The sequence below is a fragment of the Bacillus rossius genome, chromosome 8 (genome assembly GCF_032445375.1).
Source record: "Bacillus rossius redtenbacheri isolate Brsri chromosome 8, Brsri_v3, whole genome shotgun sequence".
NCBI lineage: Eukaryota > Metazoa > Arthropoda > Insecta > Phasmatodea > Bacillidae > Bacillus > Bacillus rossius.
Window position 1 is genome coordinate 45,273,872 of NC_086336.1, and position 23,641 is coordinate 45,297,512.

General features: G+C 37.7%; 1 protein-coding gene across 1 annotated transcript in view; it reads left to right on the plus strand.

Moving 5' to 3' along the window:
• The first annotated feature begins 57 nt into the window (after window positions 1–57).
• Window positions 58–23,641, plus strand: part of LOC134534846 (nicastrin) — a 32,941-nt gene continuing 9,357 nt past the window's right edge. The window contains exons 1-11 of the mRNA XM_063373472.1: window positions 58–287; window positions 3,891–3,989; window positions 4,283–4,406; window positions 5,768–6,029; window positions 9,275–9,416; window positions 11,221–11,460; window positions 13,609–13,859; window positions 16,510–16,673; window positions 18,794–18,977; window positions 19,607–19,831; window positions 23,444–23,546. Coding sequence (XP_063229542.1) covers window positions 236–287; window positions 3,891–3,989; window positions 4,283–4,406; window positions 5,768–6,029; window positions 9,275–9,416; window positions 11,221–11,460; window positions 13,609–13,859; window positions 16,510–16,673; window positions 18,794–18,977; window positions 19,607–19,831; window positions 23,444–23,546 — 1,846 coding nt within the window. The 5' untranslated portion in view covers window positions 58–235. The remainder of the gene's footprint in view (window positions 288–3,890; window positions 3,990–4,282; window positions 4,407–5,767; window positions 6,030–9,274; window positions 9,417–11,220; window positions 11,461–13,608; window positions 13,860–16,509; window positions 16,674–18,793; window positions 18,978–19,606; window positions 19,832–23,443; window positions 23,547–23,641) is intronic.

Genomic DNA, 23,641 nt, shown 5'->3' on the forward strand with positions numbered 1-23,641 from the left:
CACGTAAAACTCGCGAAGCTACACCACGCACACCAACTTAAATTTTTTGAAGTAAGGGAATTATTTTTGTGTAAACGAAACAACACAATTATTAGTGTGTCATCCGTCAAAATCTCTAACCCAACGTAATAATTTTTGATTGGCAGTGGTGCTGATTGTAAATTAAAGAATGTGTTTATATACTGGATATATTTAAAAACTAGTTTATTATTTAATTTCAATACTACTTTTAAAAATGTTTGGGCATAGACTGTTGGTGTGGTGTCTGATTTTCACAGGATTTCTAGGTTTGTCTTTATAATAACACGACGTGTTTATTCTACTAAAGCTTACAAATGTAGAAGTACTAAAGAATTTCAAGGATTGCTGTTGAAAGTGTTCTGTATTTTACTCAAGTGATGACATTATTACTAGTATCATGAATACTGATCTTGACTATTTTCGTGGTTCATTGCCAACTTGCCTAGCCATGGATTGATTTACAATCGCAATGGTCTTGTAGGTGTAGCCTAGACACTTCACGGGTGCCGATGGCATATGGATGTGTCATTTAGTTTCTTTGGCAGGAATCTCCTCTGAATAGACATGTCCCTGTGTACAGTAGTTTTTGCGGTAATGTAATGCAGCACTGGCCAGGTCTGCCTGTTTGTTTTTCTGCTTCTGATGCTCGGAGGCACATGCCATTAGTTTTATCCGTACACTGCAGGGGTAGGAGGAGAGCAGAGAGGTGTAGAAATTAAACGATTACGAGAACTATCAGTGAATGGAATTGTTTGGGTAAGGAGTGTGTGTTAGCAAGGAATGTAGCACAGTTTAGAAGAATGCTAAGGGGAAAAAAGAGTGGAAGGTTCCCATGAACCTAATGGTATGATCCTGTATATATTGAGCCTGTGTTTAATTTACAGGATGTCCACATTCTGGAAAGTTAGGGAAAAGTTAGGGAAATTTTATCACATATTTGTGTTAATACCCTGATTTAGTACATCAAAAGATCTTTACTAAACAAAGACTCGACTATCAGAACACAAACAAATTATGTCAGGTTTTGTAAAATATTTTTATTTGTATCCTACTTACAATCATAATTCATTGCTATGCCACAAGTTTATGTCCACACAGTTTAGGTGAGGCCACGCAGAAAGCTACGCTATGTGCACGATGTTTGCTATGTTTGCTGCACCAGATGGCCACACAGGATAGTCTAGTTTACCATGTCGGAGAGACGCATGCCGTGTGATTCAAGTGATGATTCCGACTATGTTAATATTCTGCCGGCTCTCGTAGTATGTAAACATAAAAAAATAATGGGTTCATGAATTAAAGGAAAATTAAGAACAATGGGAATTCATACCAATAATTATTATTTCTTTAATAACTTCCAATAAAATCAAATCCCACAAATTATCTCACATCTTGCTTTCTATATTCTTCTATTGTTTTTTTCCCATAAACTTGGATTTTTTTGTACTTCAGTGAACTTTTCCATCGACATGGCACTAATTTAAAGCAAACACACAAGTACAGCATAATGCCATGCGAAAACAGATGTTCTTGTTTATCTGCACATGCGTGAAGTCAGCAACGTTTTAGAAAAATAGTTGAGAACCAAACACCTGGCGACGTCGCCAACATAGTGAACATAGCTTTGTGTGGTCAGTGACACCTGAGATGCAGTTGGCTATTTGTTTTTAACGTAGCGAACAAAGTGAGCATAGCACCTTGTGTGCCCGTAGCTTTATGCACGGAGCCGTAAGGCAACTTACAATTTTACATTTGTGCTCTGTACAACTTTTGTATAGCCTCTGTGCTTATAAAATTTGAATCATGAATGGGATCCGACTCATAAGTAATTTAAGCTGCATGAGCTTGGTAAATTAGCGATCACCATCACTAGGAGATAATTCATAGACTAGTAAAACTCTTGAGTATAAAGGAAATTAGGAAATTGCATGTCAACAAAGTGTACCAACATTTACCAGAGTTAGGATAAGGAGAGAAACCACGAAATGGCTGATGTGCTGATGTAAGTGGGGTTTCATTGTAGATAGGCACTGCTTGGTTTCTGTGACTCATTTTTTGTTAAAATTCGAAACAAATTTTAAATCAAATATCAAATTATTCACGAATATCACATATCTTTCGAATAAAATCCAAACATGCAGTGTAACTTATTTTTTTCTGCTGCTAACAGGTGTCCGAGACAAATTGATAAAAAATAGAGTAAAATGAAAAAGAAAGAAAAATATAAATGAAACCATGTTAAAGTGGTTTAAAATTTAATAAAATAAAAATTTGGCCATGCATTATCTTAAACCAGTAAAATTTTTAATTCAAGAATTTTTTTTGTTGATCTGAGAAAAAAAAACAGTGTTTTTTAATAACTAAGTTTTAGTCATAAACTCATAATCACAGTTCATTAGTTACATGTAAAAATGATTTAAGGTTAATGCTGCAGAAAACAATTCCAATATTCTCATTAAAATATTCTGTTACATTTTTTTCATGAAATTGTTTTTTGCATTTCTCCGGTTGTAGCACCTCTGCAAAGACCTGGCCAGTTCTCTGTGTCTGGCACACTTATTTTTAAAGCGAACATTTGAGATATAAAGCCCGTTATACAATGTTGTGGAAATGGCGACTATCTTTCGGAACATTTCACCATCACATCGGATGCTTTCACAATGCATGGAAAAGTAACAGATGGCTACCAATAAGATTGCAATTCAAGGTTAAAAAATTTTAATTTAATTCAAAAAATATATTATGCTTCATGATCATAGTACGGGCAGAATTTACGTTTATGATAAAAATAAATAACAAAGTAATAATAGAACACAATGGCTAGGTACAAACATGGCTACCACCACAGCCAAATACTCAGCTTCTATTGGTCGCACGGAGCAACGTAAACGGAAGAGCTTAGCATTGCCGAGCTAATCCACATGGGTCCGTTTCCGTCTTGCATGCTATTGTAGAAACTCTGTTCCGGGAGATCCGTCTCCGTTTACGTGATCCGTGTTCATTGTGTCATTGTAGAGCGGGCCTAAGGTTTCCCATGCACCTCACTCTGCGCAAAAGCACGTGATCTCGAAAAAACGCTGTTACTGGCACGTTACGTAACGACATGCTCACTCTTTTACAAAACACTACAACGACTAAGCATGCTCAGTAGATCAAATCGTAGTAAGTTGACTAAACAAGCTTGGTGGATGGTTCATCACCAAACAAATTGTAATGCAGGTGGCTGTAGATGCTACTGTCACATAGTAACTACATGCTGGAATTAAAGTAGCTTTGAGAGTTCATGTAGAAGCCTCCCCTCCCGCCCCCCTTTATTTTTTGCCTTTCCCTGGGCATAGTCTTGCAGCTAACTTGCACCCCGCCTGCAACCAAAGTCCCAAATTACTTAGACTGGTTAACAGGCGGCTAAGCCTGGGCAAGATGTCATGTGGACTATCCCGAGGCGTCGCCGGGGGCTGTAACTTAGTCCAGTACGTGCTGGCAAAAACCTTACCTATGCTTGCTTCCGAGAAATGAAAGTTTCTAGCAGTGGGCTTGGGGTAGCATTCGCTAGCACGAAAAGTCATACTCTTACAGAGAGAAAACGTGATTCAAACCGTGGTTGAGATGCTGCGATCACAAATTGTCAGCAAACAGTATCTAATTGGGCCTGCGAACAAGCGCAGGTGCACTGGGTTGCACAAGATTACGTCGGAGTGTACAGTAATGGAAACAAAATTAAATGAAATTAAAAATGCAAATTTATTATTTGGTTTCCTTCTTTAAAAATTAAATTTAAAATCGTATATTTGTGCCTGAAAGTAGCACTGAAACGGCACAATAGTCTCTTGTGAAAATTATGATGTTAATTACCTCCTTTTCTTTTTTAGTTTGTTGCAGAGGCAACAAAGACAACATGTACGAACGTATCAATGGAGTTGCTGTTTGTTTTCGTAGGTTGAATGGCACTCATCAGTTTGGATGTTCGTGTAAGTATCATTTGAGCTAAAAGTTTAAATTCAGCAGCAAATTTATTAAAAAAATTATAAATATAGGTTACATTAATATAAGTTTCTAAACTGTAGTGTTAGATGTTAATGAAAAGGCTTTTTAAAATTGGGCTTACAAAGTTTTGTGTTTCCACTAGCTCTTTATGAAAGTGCAGTCTGCTAGCTGAGCTAAGATTTTAGTCCTGGTTCAGATGCTTTCTGTGTTTGTGATGCGGAAACATATTTTTTTAGCACATCCATGCAGCAGTTGCCATATTTTTATAATGTTACAGCTGAAAGGGGTGGTAATGTTGGAGTTATTCATTTCGTACAAGAGGTGGCGGATCGTGATTGGCTCTTGGAGAATGGTACCAATGAGCCTTACATGGCAGTCTTACCACCGAAAATGTTTACGTGGTGAGTGAGGTTTGCATTAACTAGTACATTTTTACTGTGGAATAATTTCTGATGAGGTTCAGAGCATTAGGTTACTATATTTGCGATAGGTTCACCCGAGAAAGCCCGCTTGTGCCAGATACCTACACTGCATTTAAGGCTTGCCAAGCGGGCACCGGACGAGCCCAGTGCTATAGGTATGGGTCTGGCTGGGCTCTATTTGCAAGCATCTAATTGTATGTTCAGTAGTCATGCTTATCCATAACCGCTCGTCAGGACACCCGGTTAATCCGGACAGTTCGAAGGTTAAAAATTTAGGTTAACATATTCAGTAGTATTAAAACTAAAATTAAGCTGTAGGAAAAGTTATATTTATAAAGAGAAAAAAAATTATATTTTTATAGTTTTACCCATCTAAAACTTGTATTATGTGCATTTTAAGGCAAATTCCATTTAATACACTTAATATGATCCAAGCAGGGTCCCATCCCATCTAGTGAAACTCGCCTGAACGAAAATAATTGTTATGAATCGTCTATTATGAGAACTGCAGTGAAAAGCAGCTCAGAACAGTATTTTTGAGATCATGTTCGCTAAGAGATATCCATTTTCGTAAAGCATAGTGTTTGTTGATATCTCTGTTAGTTGTGGGTCTTGGTTTGTAATTCTTTTATACTACCCAAAATTGAGAAGGTAATAATTTGGTACCTCTCCCAATCTTATATGTACCAAAACTTAATTCAGTTTACAATTGTATTACAATTATGGTTTACAATTAATATCAAGGATGGCAAATGGAAAACTTCAATCAGAAATATTGTTATAACAATTACTGCCTTCTGTAATGACAGGCATTTCCTTCGCGTAGGTTAGCTGGCTCCTGTGAGAGTCCCACCTCAGGGGGGAAACTACATTTAGATTTTCATTACTTTTCACCACCATTTGTTGTGATACTCTTAGGATGGAGTTTCCTTTTAGTCAACCACAGGTTAGCGGAGTTAGGTTAAGAGGGAGAGGGTGGTGGTGATGCTCTGATGAGTTGCCTCAGCCTCTCACCATAGCTTCTCTCCAAAACACCTCTGGGTTACCGTGAAATGGCGTTTTATTTTCCTGGAAATAATATGTTTGAATTAGAGATATTATGAACACACATTACACTAAAAAGGATGGTATTTTTTTCATAGAAAATAATGACACTTAATTTTTTTTTTAAATTAGGTTTATGCAGTATAAAACAGAGAGAATTGCAAGGATAAAATAGATAAGGAGCAGTATTAAGCTGTGCTAAAAGATTTGATATTTTTTTTTTAATGATTTATGAATTGAACTGCTTCCAGTCCATGTCAGGAGATGTTTCAAGCAGTCGCTCACGAATGTCACAGGGACATCATGATGTCGCTCAAGGAATCGAACAAAGTGAGTGGTGTGGTCTTGTTCGACAACGGGACCGCCTCCGACAAGCCCGGCAACTTCTCCCACGAGGATGTTTGCCCCAACCGATACTCCGGGCTGTCGTCGGCCGGCAGCCAGACGTGCAGCGACGAGAAGCCGTGGAACCCGTTCGGCACCGGTCTCATGCTGGTCGACTGGGGGTTCCCCATGTTCTTCACGGATGACAAGGATAACATCTCTGCCTTGCACGAAGTGAGCATCTCTCGGGAATACAGTATTCGTGTCGTCTTGCTGGGATTGATCAGGAGTTAGCTGCAATCGAGGCACTAAGATTGTTTGTTTGCAAGGTGTATACATTGCACCTTTATGCACAGAGGTTTGAAGGTGAAGAGACCTCCAAGATTACTCCAAAACACTTGGGTCTGGAATCGGAGTTCATACAGTTGAGCAGAGAGTCCACATTCTGGAAAGGCAGGAAATTTACTTGAAATCCTGGAAAAGTAATGGAAATACCACACTGGTAGTAATTTCAGGGTAATATTTCATGCCACAGCCTGCCAGCACCCTGACTCTGAAATAATTTTTATTCAGATGGTGTTTTACTACATAGTAATACACATTTTAAAATGGCATATGCCAGGTTCTGTATGAATTTTAATTTTTGTTGTGTAATTATAGGCCAGCTGTGGAAATGGTGGAGACTGTATTTTTGTTATTTCTTGTAGAAAATAGCTAAATTATTTTTTAGAAAAAGAGTTTGAGATATTTGAAATAATTTGTGATGATGAAAAGTCAGCAAAATTTTGCTGCAGATTTGTGTGGACATCCTGTTGAGTCATGCTGGGTTGTTGAGATCAAACCCACACGACTTGCCCCACTTCAGTGTGATGTGTTAGCAATCGTGGTAACCGAGAACACAAGACTCAACTCCAGTTGGCACACGGGCTGCGGCGTAAGGTCACTAGCCTCCTGCGGACACAGTATGGTTTAAATTCCCACTGCGGTCATCAAGCATAGATTTTTTTAGTTTGTGGAAAATATGGCACATATTGCATTAAGTTAGTGAGTTTTCTCAGGGCATTCCTGGTTTTCTGTACCTGTACTGTACAGTTATTCACCGCTTCAACTCGTTGATTCATCCCTAATCAGAATATTGAATCGACGTGTGACAAAAAACTAAAAAACCCAAATTCCATTCGGCACAGTTTTATTACGACATATAAATAATTTACATTATCTCAGTGTGATAATTGTCACAAGATAAAATATTGTTGAAAAAAAGTATGCAAAACTAAAACGTTTACAATTTATGATGTTGATGTGTTCTGTTTGCTTATTTTTGAAATATAGCTGACTTAAGTTTATTGTAGTTTTTATGAAAACAATAAATGTTAGTTGAAATAACTACGAATGAACTGAACTGGAAGTACCATATTTAACCGCAGAAGAGTTGTCAAGGGTCGCCTTCAAGTAAGAGTCGCACCATAAAACTGTCTACAATAGAGTGCAAGTGAAGTCTTTGTTCCGTATCTTGGCTTATTGGTGCGTAAGAAATACTCTCAATCCTCTTTTTGTCTGCATTCTGTGCTGCTTTATTACTGTAGGAGGGAGTGAGGCCAGCCCACTTTACTCTGCCGCTCCCCTTCTGTTTTATCGTAATAACAAAAGACAGCCATCCCTTCCCGACTATTGTATTTTTTTAAACCAGTCCTCTTCCAGAATAGAAAAAAAAAGGCAAGCTACCCTCTTGTCAGTTTCTTTTATAAAAACTAGCATTCACGCACACACACACGTCACAATGCAATGAAGGACTGGATAATTTCTGTAACCGACTTCGTTGAACCTGAAGCTCTAGCCACTCCTGAGTGTAGCCCGACGCACCAACTCGCGACAAACATATTAATTAAATAACTCGTATCTCTCGATTTATTAGTGCAATCAAACAAAAATATTTTTAAATATTTAATTAACGTTTATTTACATAAATTAATTTATAGGCGTACACTAAAACCTTTTAATTTAGTGTAGGCTGGCTGCCTGGCGGGAAACGACACAAAGTCGCCCCCGAAAAAACCAGCCCCCCCTCCACTCCAAATTCAATGCGGACATAAAGTCCACGCGCCCAAACCCCACATGGTAGACTCTTTCTAATCTGTCCAACTCTTCTTCCTGAACCATCACTCTGTTTCCCATAACCAACCTGCTTGTAATTAAGGCATAAATTTTTGCATCTCGCATGTAAGTGCCCAGGGTTTTCCCTGTGTCTATGCAGGATTTACCTTAGGCCCCAACTTATCTAGTTTTTAGTCTAGAATTAAGAAGTGAGGGGAGTTAGTCATCGCACCAATCGCAGCCATGGCTTCGGCCTGAGACTCACCTAGTCTCCTCCCTAACCCGTACCCCTCCCAAATACACTTAGTTTTTAGTTTGGTTAGGAAAAAAAATATCAATCTCACATTACAGTTAGCGAGAAATTTGTGTGGGAGCTGGAGAACGTTAACATCTGGGCTTTGAAGTGCGGCTTTCAATGCACCAACCATCAACGATGGCTGTAGTTTTTTCATGGAATGTAGCATTTGAAAGCTGAGGAATCTAATGCAAAAAAAAAAGGGTTGTCTGTAAAGTCGGTTTACGGACAATAATTTTACATGATAACGTCATAAGAAACCATTGATGAAAAATTGCATACTTTTTAATTTTCAAATATTATTTACAGTTTTTGCAAATTTAATTTAAATAATTTGTTTAAATATAATCACGAACAATTAGTTAAAAAGCCTACCTTAACCTGTTTGATATTATAGAAGATTTTCTCGCACGGTGATTGGCCGGTTCTTGCATGCTCGGCTCAGGTGGAACGTGACAATGAGTCATGGTTTTTCGTGCGTGCAGCCGGCGTTCATCGATTTATAAGACGTTATCATGTAAAAAAAAATTATGTTGGGTAACGGTTGTGTCTTAAAAACCTGTCGAAATAGAATGTGGAGTTTGTGCCAGTTCATGGACATTTACAAGTTTAGGGAGGGAGGAGTGAGGGAGAATTGTCACCACCACTACATGGTCACACACACACTGTCAGATCGCATTAACACATACTCGCTGGTTTAGTTTTATATTTTCCCCTCCAGCCGAATGCCAGCCCAGCAAGTCAGATCACTCGCCGGCACCAGCTGCGGCACTGTAGTAGGAATGTGGCATGATTGAAAAATTAGTAGTGATTCATTTTGCGTCATCAGTAAAATATTTTAATATTTTTAATTTATGTCGAAAATTTGCCTAAAAGTACCTTATAAGTTTTTATAAATTTTTTACCTAAGTTGTCATAAAATTTTAAAAATAAATTTTAACAAATTATCTATATTTTATTACTAATAATAGTAGTATTGTCAGTAAAGATTATCTTCATCAATTTGATGTGATGCAATTTTGTGTTTTATGTATACATATTCTGCGTGATTTTTTACCAACATTGGTTTATGTTTTTTATTTTGGTGTAGTGCTACAAGAAGTTTAATGCAGCATCTGAAGATGGAGATAATAATCCTTTATGTGCACTTCAAATGAATTCCTTCATGTTTGCTGCTGTAGATTCTAAAACGTGTGTTCGTCGGAGTTCTATAGTCAGCAATTTGAAACCAGGTAAGTTAAAAAAAAATTCATATTAAACTAGTTAATTTTACTTATTTTATTATACATAATTAGTTTTTTCAGTGTAGGCTAGTGAAAAATAGTTTGCGATTCCTTACTTACTATGATTTTAACATGCCATTTCATTAAACCAGTATTTATACGGCTAGGTAATGATAAAAAAGTATAAATAAGAATATATTATGTTAATAGTTTTAGTAGTACTAGTACTAGTACTAGTTTACAACCCCCAATCCACAGTTTCTAATTTCCAAAATTCTTAAAAACCGGCACTTTTTTAAGATTTGTTTATTGTAACTATTTAGTTTTGATTCAATCCAATCCTTTCTTTTCGTTAACATTGATTTAGATACCACATTATAACTATCAATAATTAAAATTAGAACTTCATTATCATTATTTCTTTTAAAAACCAGTATAAGTGTTAATAAGCTTCTTTTTTAAAATAAATTAATTACCTGAATTTAAGATATGAATATAATTTACAAAGTGAACCTTTCTATATTAACCTCAAATTTAAGACACCTTTCAAGTTTGAGAAGACATCACATTTAAGTGAAATTGAAATAGGTAAAGCATGATTTAAATAAGATTAAGCTCTTCTTTAGGCATTAGTCCTTTTGACTTGTGAACTTTAAACTTTCTCTTTGTCTCTTCCCGAACCGCCGCACTGTCGGAAATCTTTTGGCTGATATTTGTGAACTGGTTCGGTCAGTCAGTTGTCGTTTGTTCTTTCCACGCGAGCTCTCCAGTTCTGACAGGGCCCTCCTATTTATGATTCAAGTTGTATGTATCAAGCTTTTTTGCGAATATCATCATTTTGGATTCTACCTCTTCTTTTAACCGCAAAATAGATTGTAAAAAAAGAAATTTCCGAGACCAGGATTATACTTACATCCTTGCTGGTCCTGACTCGTGACTGCTCCGTACAGGCCTTTTCATTTTACCCTGTTGTTTCAGAATTCAAGCTATTGTGGTGCAGACATGTCTTCATGTTACAGGAATTTTGAAGTGATAAACATTGGTAAATTTGAGCATTTGGTTTTGTAATGCTGCAAGATCATCGTATTCGAGGATGTAGCCAGGGGACCCCTCTCTTCCAGGATTTAAGAGAGAGAGAGAAAAAAAAAACACGTAAAGACAATAAGGAAATTACAGCAAATTACATAGTTGCATAAGCTTACAGACAAATTATTTTTAAGGATTATTGTAATCCTTTCTGGGCTACAGTAATGTGTTTCCTCCCTATTATTACCTGACATGCCTCATACGCAAAAGCATGAGGAGTTGTTTTTCCAAGAAGTCTATAAATGCCGGTTCGCACATGTGTTACCGACTAGCATATCGTTCATACAAACGTGACATGTGTTTAATGTATTAAATAACATTTTCTTATACATATATGACTAGATCAAATAGATTCATCAAGTTTTGAATTGTAAAGAAAGTATTTAAAATAATAATTAAAGTATGAAATGTTCAGTTTTCTTTTCTTAAGCAAAATCATTACTTAGATTATTATGTATGTGTAATCTTTGGAGTTTTAAAAGTCTACTATATTTCCTGCAATTTCAGGGTGAGAGTAAATAGTATTTTAAAAATCAATTATAAAGAAAACTTACCAACACTTGTAAAAAAAAATGTATTATTTATACTGGACATTTTTCTTCACAAAATCCTGGCTGTGGCACATGATCACATTGTCTTTATCTGATGTGTTTGTGTGTAAATAGTAGTAACCAATATGACAATCTCGAGTAATAAAAACCCATGCTTGCCATGTATGCCTGCACAGTTCATTACTGCGATGCCCTGGGCGACCGCAACGTGTGGTGGTCGCTGTTCCCCCGCTCGAAGCGCTCGCCGGCCAACGAGAACGGCTCGGTGATCGTCGTGGCCGCCCGGATGGACGGCACCTCCATGTTCGACGGCCGGGTCCCCGGGGCGGTCGCTCCCGTGTCGGCCCTCGCGACCTTGCTCGCCACGGCGCACTTCCTCTCCCACATGATGCCCGCGCAAAATCCCGACGACAACGGTGAGACTCACGCGCCTGCGTGCTGGGGTTGAATTTACCAAGTGCAGGGGCAAGATTCGACGGCGAATAGCGACAAAACCTAAATAACAGCGAATTTGAAGTCAATGCACCATCAAATACCGAAATGCAAGGCAAAACGCAATATTTTACTGTAGTTGGCACCATTTTTTGGGGGGCCCCTGTGAAGTTTGAAAAAAGAAATTCATTGTATTTTTAAATTTGATTAAAAAAATATTGTTAATGAATAATTTGATATTAAGTTCAAGATGCAATTTAAAATAATAAAAAAAAAAAATTGGGATTGGCATTGCCAAACAAGTTTTCATAGAGTTAATTAACCACTGAATCTGAATTCTTGCAGACAGGGAAATTCTGGAAAACGTAAAAAACTCAGAAAATTGAAAACCTGAAAACAGAGGGAACTTGACAATGTCTTTATTATAAGACAGTATCAGCATTTTTAATATTCCTTACTATCCTAGTGTCAAAAATGGTATGAAAATCTTAAATCATAAATTCATGTGTCATTAATAATCTGTATCATTTACATTAATTAAATGTGAATGATAGGTGTACAAATCACTGCATATTAATTTGAAGCTCAATCAAACAATTTATCTTCTGCTTCATGGTGCTTCCTGTTTCTATTTTCTTTGTCTTTATAAGACACACTGACATTACTGTAAAACTGTCTCACAATTTCAACAATAGCTTTTATTGAGTGGTAATGCCTATGTCAAATTCCTTCGCTATTTGAACAGGTTTTTTTTGTGTGTTCCTATCGATGAATTGTCGCACCCCAGACCACCTAAGCTAGCCCAAAATATTCAGCCTGGAGTGGACATTCATAAATAATTGCATAACTCATTTGGGCACCGAAATGTTACAGCAGGCGATCAAATACTACGATAATGTCTCTCAGACACAAACTGATTTTAAAGTATTTTTGTTAATACTTGAAGAAAATTCACAGTCCACATGGCAGCCATCATCTGACTATGAAAGCAATTACAGGTAGAGTACATATTTTCGCACATAACCTCTTCACATACTAAAAAAACAAACTTGCCGACTGATCGCAGGTACCAAAGGATGAATATTAAAAGAAAGTTGGCAATTATTTCTCGTGGTTGCACACAAACTCACGGTTACAGGCCGAACGACTACGTTCTCGGAACAAAGACGAAGTTCACTTGATCCTTGTTGTGGGCTGAATACCTGCGACTATGGTAAAAAAGTTCTAGTTTTAAGACCGAATCAGTGAAAAAAGGTTGATTATAATATGGTAGCGCCCACACCACAGCCGCAAAAATCTTTCCAACTCACATTGATAAATTATTTGTGAGTCAACGACAGACGCATGACACCACGTTTAGATGCTGACTAAAGAGGCTACGTTGATCTGCATTCCGCCTGAAGTAAGTAGCAGGTGTACGACCTCTCCAGCCAATCACAGCGCAGCCCTCACAAAACATAGCAGCATAAAAATTCCTTACGCCCTTCAATGATACTATTCCAGCAAAAGTTACTACAAAAAAAATTACTGATTCTGGTGATGACATTCTTAACCAATCAAAAAAATGCCTGTAATAAATATCAGCCAATACTGGCGTATGGCAACAGCACAGGTCCTTTCTCACTGCTACCAAACTCTCTGTGTCTGATTATAACGCAGTGGGTAAACTATGCACCTGTTCGCTTTCAGACAAAGAATTGTGGCGAGAACAAAAAAATACAAAATAAATTTACTTTATTGTGCCATTTCGAAGGAAGCAAAACAAGCAATCCTTAAATGATGTACACATGAAAATCAACCATACGACTAGAAACAAAGCGGGACAGAGACAAAAATAGCCACGCATGCCAGCCTACTGCGTGAGTTTCCGAGAAGGCCTGTGGTGTTTTACTGCATATTGCACAGAATACACTCGTCACTTGTAACAAAAATACATATTTACATATGTGCTGCATTTTTTTCGTAGCATGAGCGGGTAATCCGCACCGCGGATGATCCGCACCGTGGATGATCCGCCCGCGGATAATAGGGAGCTTACTGTACTTTATGTGTTCTTTTGCTGGCTGGATTGATTGAACAGGGGAAAATTAGGTTGGAGAAACAGGCCGAAGTAAGAGTGCTCGCGTCCGCAGGTACGAACGTGCTGTTCGTGCTGTTCAACGGCGAGTCGTACGACTACATCGGCTCGGGCCGCATGCTGTGGGACATGCAGCAGGGGAGGTTCCCGGCGGCGCCGGACGATGCGGTGCGCGACCAGCCCCCGCCCTTGGAGCCGGGCCACGTCGGCCTGTTCGTCGAGCTGGGCCAGCTGGGCAGGCACGCCGGCTCGGAGCTCTACTTCCACTCCTCCCGGCCGAAGAACAGCCTCGGGCAGCGGGCACTGGTGCGTCCGCGCAGTCGACCTGGCACTCTGTTAGAGATTTTATTTTTTTTACCGTTGTTTTGTCAAAACATTTCAGACAACTTGACGTCTAAATATTCTTATCGAATTGACGAAATATCTGTTAACATAGTAAGAAGGTCTTTTATCCAACACGTTCAGGAACACAGCCACGCGGCGGGAGTGACTATGACTCTCTTTGCTAGGAGTCTTGGCACACTCCCGTAATCCAGCTGCTTGGAGGTCGTAGGGGTCAGGGGGGGGGGGGAGTGGGTTACGCCCGCTGCTCTCTTGCTCGCCTGTCTCCTCCGGGAGATCCATGGGTTGGCGTTAGCTATGACTCTCTTACGGGGGGGGGGGGGGGGGGGGGGAGCGCCTGCCGCTCTCTTGCTCGCTTGTGAGGATGGCAGAGCCATGATTGGCAATAACTATGAATCTCCTGCGGGTGGGTGGGTGAGTGGCGGCTGTCTCTCCCTCCTCCCGGCACTGGGAGTGCCATGGTTAGCAAGTAAGCGATCTCTGCGTGGTTTCCCGCCACGCCAGATTAATAGGGACAAGATTATATGGTGCATTGCGATAAAACCGAAATAACACCGAAAAACATGTCAATACACAATCAATATAACACTGAAATGTAAGTTAATACACGATAGAGCACTGAAATGCAACTCTTGACATAATATCAATCATCATTTTTTATAACAATTTAACTCAAATCACAAAAAATAATGTTTGTTATACTAAATTCAATAACTTTAATATTTTCGGCCGGAAATTTCACAAAAATGTATGTACTAAGTAGATTTGAAAAATTGATTTCAATATTTTTTTGATCTTACAACTGGTATTAGTAACATATTTTTGCATTATAACGTTCGTACATTTTTCAAACATGTACTTGCAGATGTATTTTTATTGTTCCGAGTGCATCATTTATCAGTTAAAAGGACACTGTTTTGAAGAAATAAGTATCATAAAACATTTATGTGTCATATGTGTTCAATAATATGCTATTTTAATGAATAAACAGTAGAAAAAAAAATTATAAACAATAACATCACAATCTTTTGTTTTAAACAAGGACATTGGCCTAAAAAAAAAAAACCCATAAAATCTTGTCTCTAGAAATGAATGATTTTGCTAGATTATTGAATTTTAGTATGGTTTTATTGGGAATGCCAAAGAAAAATTGTATACAGTACAATGGTATTTGAAACAATTTGTAATAGGCTGCTCTATAAAAAGAGAAAAAATACAGTTGAGCATTGTTTATCTTTAGAAAATCATTATGGTAATGTTCTAGTAAAATGGGAAACATAACCCGCTAAAAATCAGGAAACACACTACTGAAATAATAACTGATGGTAACAATCAACTCTGAGCGAACTAAAAATACAGGCAGTAATTTTTTCAGAGCTTATAGAAGTTTCCAAATGATTCCCAGATGAAATAGATACATACTTTGAAATCTACCTACGCCTGTAGGCTGTGCCAAAAGGGATTTTTTTTTCATTTTAGATTTTACCAGCATCTTTATTCTTCTCAATTATTATTGGCTGGTTGGCAGCCTGGCGGGAAACAACTAAAGTCGCCCCCGAAACAACCAGTGCCATTCAAAACCAATGCGCACAGCAATGTACAAGCCCCCAACCCCCCGCATGGTAGACTCTTTTCTACTCTGTCCAACTCTTCTTCCGGAACCATCCTTCTGTTTCCCGTATTCAACCTTCTTGCCCATAATGCATGAATTTTTGCATCCCGCATGTAAGTGCTCAGGGTTTTCCCTGTGTCTATGCAGGTTTTACCTGGGCCCAACTTATCTAGTTTATAGTCTAGAATAGTAGTGAGGGTAGTAGTTAGTCATGGTGCCAATCGCTGCCATGGCTGGCCAATCCCCCTCCTAGCACACGATGCATGCTCCCTCTCCCGCATGGCTTAAACCCTGCATGATTAGAGTGTATAGGCTTCGACCTGAGACGCACTTAGAGTCTTTCCCTAACCCAGACCCCTCCTAAACACACTTAGTTTTAATTTAGGTTAGGAAAAAAAAATCAATTATTATCTCTTGTTCAATAAAAAAATATTAATAATTTATCTCTGTCTATACCTAATAAGCAAGAATTTCACTTCTGTCGCCTGTAGACTCCACACACTTTTTTTTTTAAATATTGGAGCAAAGATTTAAGAGATGACCACATTGTAAATCTATTGTGTACTGGATTCGACTAAAGACTGGGATTGAATTTACCAAGTGTAGAGGCAAGATTCTACGGTTATGCGGTTTGGCACTTTTTTGTAATCTGGCACAAATCCAGCCTCTTTCATTTAGAAATTTTTCCGGTCTAAACCTGTTGACCTCCGCGCCAGGGTTCATTACTGTACACCCAACCGCTTTCCGTTCGCTCAAAGTTTCTCGTTACTGTTGGTTTTCATTATCAGTACAGTGTTTCCTGTTTCCTAGCGAGTTGCAGTTGACATTTCATGGGTGGACTGCATTTCTCGTGATTAATTTTTTAAGGTTATTTGTATATTAATTTTTTTTTTCAAAAAAGGAAGTTATTAAAACTTATTCAAAATTTAATCTTGGAACCCATAAGCTGTTTGTGGAGGTGGTGCATGCGCGCGAGGTGACAGTTGTTCGGCATGCCGCCAGGTGGAAGCGTTCATGAACCAGACGAGCAGCGTGGGGGCGGAGTACGGGCTGAGCTTCAGCAGCGTGGGCGGGGTGCCGCCCTCCTCGCTGCAGACCTTCCTGGCGGCGGACGCCAGCTTCCCGGGCCTGGTGGTCACCTCCCACGGCGATCAGTTCAATAACAGGTCAGCAGCGGCGCTCTGTTCGCCTGTCTGGATATTTTTTTTTTTTACTGTCGTGCAGTGAAAAGTCTTTGAGGGCCCTGTCTTCCCGAGAGCTTCAGAAAAAAAAGTATGCGATTCGCAAACAGCTAAGATGTCTAAGTGGAGTTCTGTTTACAAAAAACTATTTAAGAATACGCTGAAGGTGGATGAGTAGTTTTTGATCCAGTGTTTTGTTTTTAAACTGTTTTTAGAAGAGTGAAAATAACTGGAATGCATGTTTTCAGAATAATTTTATAATTAGGGGTGCATGAGTAGCATATTTTGAAGTCGAGTCTAGTTGTGTAAAAATTTGAGTATTTTCGAGTCAAGTTGTCAGCATAACTTTTCTTTTATCGTTTTACTTTTAAACCCGACTAACATGCAATAGTGGCACAAAAGTACACACTGTACGTATTATCTTATGGATGATTTTGAATTACTGTCATAGTACCCTGCCCATTCGTCTGCCGTAACTTATGTTCGCAAGCACCTGTAGTTGGATTCATATTGAAATCTTGTCTTCCAAATGAGAGCGTTATGCATCGTGTTCAAGTATTTGAGACAAAACTAGAAGTATTATGGCGTGCAGAATGTCATGAAGGCCACACTTATGTTGGTCGCACTTTAGTCTTAAGTAAGTCAACTGTGTACATAATCGTGTGAACCAAGCGGTGATTTACGAATAAGTAGGGATGGTGATTTTTAGTTTTTGCTAAATAGATGCTAAAATATGCTAAATTATATTTTTTCCGCTATAAAATGTGAAATCTAGACTATTCCGAGATAAATGTGAAATCAAGGTAAAAAACGTAGATTCGTCTTCACTCTACACAATTTATTTACTGATTGTATTTTGTTTCAGTTCAGTATCAAAAGAAACCATCATTTTATGGCGTATTCAGCACAAGTATCTTATTGTAACGTCATTCACAACACTATTGTTCGTAAATATTGAATGTAGAATGGCTATCCGTGCCTTGCGATAGTAAACAAAGCAAAGAACAACTAGCTGGAAGATTGTCCGTCATCTTGCAGAGTACAAGTTTTTAGGCCACCATATTGCGACATCTCTGCTTCGTTGCGCTAACAATTGTAAGTCCCATTTTCTGGCTGTGTTTCACGTGAAAGCCACGTTCTTGTGTAGTCTGTGGAATGTTGCGTGTTTACAAATACGTGCATACTCGTGAATGTGTTGTATACTATTATTTCTCGTGGTAAAAATGGGACGAAACGTCATTTCCATTCGCAACCGCATAAATGAATACAAAAGTGAACAGTTACAGGAAAGTGATACAAATATTTTAATGCGAAATTTATGTAATCGCCATCTGGAATGGAAAAAAGAGATTTACTTGAAAAGCACATTAAATCTGAGGGACATCAGGCTGCAAAAAAAAAAAAAAGATTCACCGAGAAGTCGGTTGAAGAAAAAAAGTCGGTAAAACTGCAAGCAACGGTTTATTTTTTAAAAATATACTTTTCTTCAGTAATGTAAAATAAGAGAATTGTCTAAATTGTGTTTTTTAAATGCTACAAAATGCTAAATGTCATTATTTTTAATGCTATAAATCACCATCTCTACGAATAAGCTATTAAATTTTTGAAAAATTAATGTGAATATCCAGACAGTAATTTCGGTTTCACTGCTAGTAAAGGATGGTGTGGACAGTTCGTGGAAAGGTATGCAACTATAGTTAAAGGTCACTTCCGGGTGGGCAAGCCAACCAGCCGACTGATTATAGTACATATCCACCTATCTTACCTTACGCGGTGTCCTATTTGTCGTACAAAGTATTCGATGGTAGGCTTATAAAGACAAATAGAGTGACATATTGAGCATGGGGTGTTATTCTATGCATTTATATTATGTAAAGAATATTTTCCTACAAATTTCGGAACACATTAAGTAAATTAGCCTTGGTATTTATGGAGACCAGTGTTTCAGAATACACAATTTCATATAACACAAACTTTTTTAGGAATGCATTAGTCACACTAAGTTAGGGGTTGGTGTAAATGCCAAAGTATGATGTGTATTTTATTTTTTCCCCAACCACCTGCTATAGTATTTGGTAGATTTCAATTTTTTTATTTGTTTCAAGGTTCTACCACAGCATTTATGACAACGTAGAGAATGTTGATTACACGTACCAGAATGGTAGCAGCCCACAGCTCGACTCCATCCAGACTTTCCTGACCAACGTTTCATTCTCTCTGGCAACGTCGCTATACAATATCATCACCAAGAAGTCCTACAGGGGTGATGTCGCAGCAAATGCAACTTTGGTATGGTTAAAAAAAGTGTTTGTTATGGTAAAACTACCATAGCTTGTTTGAACTTAAGTTGCTGTGTTGCTGACCATCTTGAAGATTAAAATTAATTTCCTTTTAATTGGGATTAATGCTATGGTAATGGTTTGTAAAAAAAAAGTAGTAGTTTAATTTTGTTTTATCTTGTGTAACATAATTAGTAGACATCTGCGAATTGTGATTTTTCAGTTCGAATCAAATTCAAATCGAATTTCAAAAAAATTCACGAGTTTCGAATTTTTTTTTAATCGAATTTTTCATTCACTGTGCAAAAGTTTAACACGTTAAAACTTGAAGTATATACATTAAAACAACATCATAGACTTCTATGTACATAACCTCTTGAGTCTTTATAAAAGTTATCAGAAAGCTCCAATTAAAATATGGAAGGTGAAAAACCCAAGCAGAAATTCAAGAAGTTGAAAGTTGGGGGATGCTTGTGTCGCATTTATGCGTTCTGCGTGGTTTATGAATGAGTTATTTGAAAAGTTGCTGAATTTTTTGCACCTTGTGTTATTGCGTTTATTTCATGGTTTATAAACCTGGCCATAATCCTTTCGGTTGCAGATGTTTTGAGTGTGCCTGGTTTTTTCGTTGCTTCGAAGGTGGACGAACTGTTGCACTGCTACCTGGACACGCCGGACTGCCCCATGTTCCGCGCGGCGACCTTCGAGCAGAAGCTGCCGCCGGGGACGCAGTCCCTGTACGTGGGCGTGAACGTCTGGCCCAACGTCCTCACCTCGCTGACGGGCCAGCTGCTGGCGTGGCTGACGCACGTCGGGGGGTCCAACCGCTCGCGGGAGGAGTGCCACGGCGACTGGCAGGACCAGGTGAGCCCCTGCAAGGGACTCTCGCCTGCGCCTTTGAATATATATGCTGTATAGAAGTCGCAAGTGGATAGGATTTACTCTACGTTTTTTCAGGAGCGCACGATGAGCAATTTGGGAACTTCACCGCTGCAGTGCGCTGCTGTAACGCCCTGTATCGTCTTAGAGTTGTTATTTACACGTTAGAGCGCAGCACTGTCGCCCGCTGTCATTCCCCGCACCCCCCCCACCCATCATTCACTGCAGCTCAAGGTCGTTCCAACGGGAGGGGGAAGGGGTGTTTGAAGAGTTCGACACTTGGGTCCGCCAGGGACCACCACAATTCGATGCCCTAGAGATGGTGGCGATTGCGGCGGTGAATCAACCAACTACCTCAAAACCGTATTAGAAATTTTAACCTGGGCTGGCGACTTATATACAGTATATATATTCAAAGCTTACGCGCTCGTTCTCGAGAGCTAAGGGGGAACATGCACCACCGTGTTGGATCTGGCGATATTCTGCTGTGCGTAGCTCCCGTTTGTAATGTCATGCGCCTAATTAGTGATTTGATTTGATTTTTTTATTGCATTCAATAGACCATACATAATGGTATAGATAGAATATGTCATATAAAAAAAATATACAAATAAACATAAATACAAACACACAAACAGGTACAAGAACAGTATTAAAAACATACAAAATTAAAATAATATAAAAGCTGCACTTCCATGAATAAGCACCTATTTAAATAATATTATATATAAAAGAAAAGTAATACATGATTACAGTGAACAAAATTGTTTAGATATCAACAATTAGAACACAATCTAACCTTTATCACATAGTACAGTTCATCATAATCATATATAAAACTCACAAAAAAAATTACGAAGCTACCTCCTGTTGATAATTATCTACCTATATTATAAAAAGCCTTATGTGATAAATAAAGAAATAATTCTTTTTTAAATAAATTATATTGCTCCATATTTTTTAGAGCTGATGGTAATTTATTAAATAATCTAATACCACAATTAGTGGTACCATAAGTATAGACAAGATGTTATGGTTTTATTTTTAGCTTAAATTCAGTTTCAAAACAAGAGATTACGGTGTTATTGTTTTTATTTTCTGTGTACTCTTGTTACGTAACGTTAGCATAATTTTCAACATATGCGATACTTACTTGTCCAATGATGCTTCACCAAAACAGTGTCTTTAACATTATAATAATTTGTAATAAGCATGTCTAGCTACTGGGAACAATAATAATAAACCAGCAATTATTTGTGCATTTGTAAACTGTTCCATTTTTATAATCTAAACATTAAGTTACTAAAAACATTTTCAATATATAAAAAAAAGCAAAAATTTTTCCAATATATTTAGGACATATGTACATTCTAGTACCAACACCATGTTAAATAATTTAATTTCATTGAATTTAATATATTAAAAGATTATGTTTTTCTAGTGTGAGTTCAGTTTTGAATAAATACCATGATTAATTTCATGATTTTTTTTGTTGGATTTTTGTGTTTTATGTTATATTAGCTTTTGTTATATTAACATGCTTTTGATTGTTATTTCAAATTATTGCAACTCACCATTTAATCTTGATGCTAGCCTTACGGCATGAATTTTATCAAAGTATCTACAGGTCATGAAGGTCACGAAAAAGGAAATTGGGAACTAGTATCTAGAAAGTTGCAAATTTTTTTAAATATCTATTTTATATTAATTTTTTTTAGTTTAGGTCTGTATGTAAAAAAATCCTGGGATATAAAATATATAAAAAAAAATTAATTTAAAGTTCTTGAAAAAGTTCTGAAATTGGTTCAACAGGTATTTATAGATATTTTGTTTATCTTTTCAAGCATTTTTAGGAGGAAAAACTGTTTTTTTCCTGTGTACAGCTGCTGTTGACAAGTTTATATGGGTCCGAAAAGAGAATAGCTGATAACTAGGGATGGTGATTTTTCGTTTTCGCGAAATAGATGCGAAAATATGCTAAATTATATTTTTTCCGCTATAAAATGTGAAATCTAGACTATTCCGAGATAAATGCGAAATCAAGGTAAAATACGTAGATTCGTCTTCAATCTACACAATTTATTTACCGATTGTATTTCGTTTCAGTTCAGTATCAAAGGAACCATCATTTTATGGCGTATTCAGCACAAGTATCTTATTGTCACGTCATTCACAACACTATTGTTCGTAAATATTGAATGAAAAATGGCCATCCGTGCCTCGCGATTGTAAACAAAGCAAAGAACAACTAGCTGGAAGAGTGTCCGTCATCTTGCAGAGTACAAGTTTTTAGGCCACCATATTGCGACATCTCTGCTTCGCCTCACCCATTTTCTGTCTGTGTTTTATGTGAAAGCCGCGTTCTTGTGTAGTCTGTGGAAGGTGGTGTGTTTACAAATACGTGCATACTGGTGAATGTGTTATATACTGTTATTTCTCGTGGTAAAAATGGGACAAAACGTAATTTCCATTTGCGATCGCATAAATTAATACAAAAATGAACAGTTCTACGGAAGTGATACAAATATTTTAATGTGCAATTTATGTAATCGCCATCTGGAGTGGAAAAAAAAAGATTTACTTGAAAAGCACATTAAATCTGAGGAACGTCACGCTGCAAAAAAAAAGATTCACAGAGAAATCGGATGAAGAAAAAAAGTCGGTAAAACGGCAAGCAACGGTTTCTGGCATGATCGAAAACCAAAAGAAGGCGAAAATTGAAAAAAAGAGTTTCAATAACATTATTTGTGCACTCTACATCAACTATGGCCATGAACACCGCTAAAAAAATATTTATTGTAATTTTAAGTATTCAATTTATTGCACTCATAAGTGCTAAAAAGTTGTTTGGAAACCTGCCAAGATAGGCTATCTTTGTAGTTGTGTTAGATCTTTTTTTCTGTGGTTGTTAATAATTAATATGTGTATTATTTAATGCTTCTTAAAAATATACTTTTCTTCAGTAATGTAAAATGAGAGTATTGGCTAAATCTTGTTTTTAAAAATGCTACAAAATGCTAAATTTCAAATTCAAAATGCTAAATGTTATTATTTTAACTGCTATAAATCACCATCTCTACTGATAACTCTTGTTAGAGCTCCTCTTTGAACTCTTATCATGTTATATGGCATGCATATGGGGTTGTTTTATTGTGACTTTTGTGTACTGGGTAGTCCCCCACATACCAAACCTCTGAATAGGGCATTCCATACTAAAAAAACCTAGTCTTTTGTGTAATACGGTAGTCCCCCACATACCAAACCTCTGAATAGGGCATACCATACGAAATAAACCTAGCCTGTTGTGTAATACTCGTAATACATGTAAGGGGAGTTGTTATGAAGTATTTGGAGCATTTATGGATCTACTGTTTTCCTAATCAAGATATTAGAATTTTTTCCCTAGAATTATTTTTTAGCAAGCGTGTTTTATGCATGAACGAATAAAAGGATCTTAGTTCACCAGTAAATAACGATGATGATTGTAATGATGAAGATGATGATAATACAGGTTCTTCTGTTTTGAAAATTTTTGTGAAGTTGTTAGTGTTCTCAAGTTCAAAGCTTACGTACTTCATGAGTGTCCTTGTGTTTTAGGTGTATCAGTACATCTGGATGTCGGGAGACACAGAAGAGGGCATGTGCGTGGAAACGACCATGAACTATTCCACCGCCATTAGTCCGGCTTTCCTCATTCCAGGTCAGAGCAGTGCCTGTGGTTTCAGCGAATGCAATAGTGGGTGTAGATGTCTGTGGCTTTCTCCCTAAATGAATGTGTTTAGGCATAACGTCTCG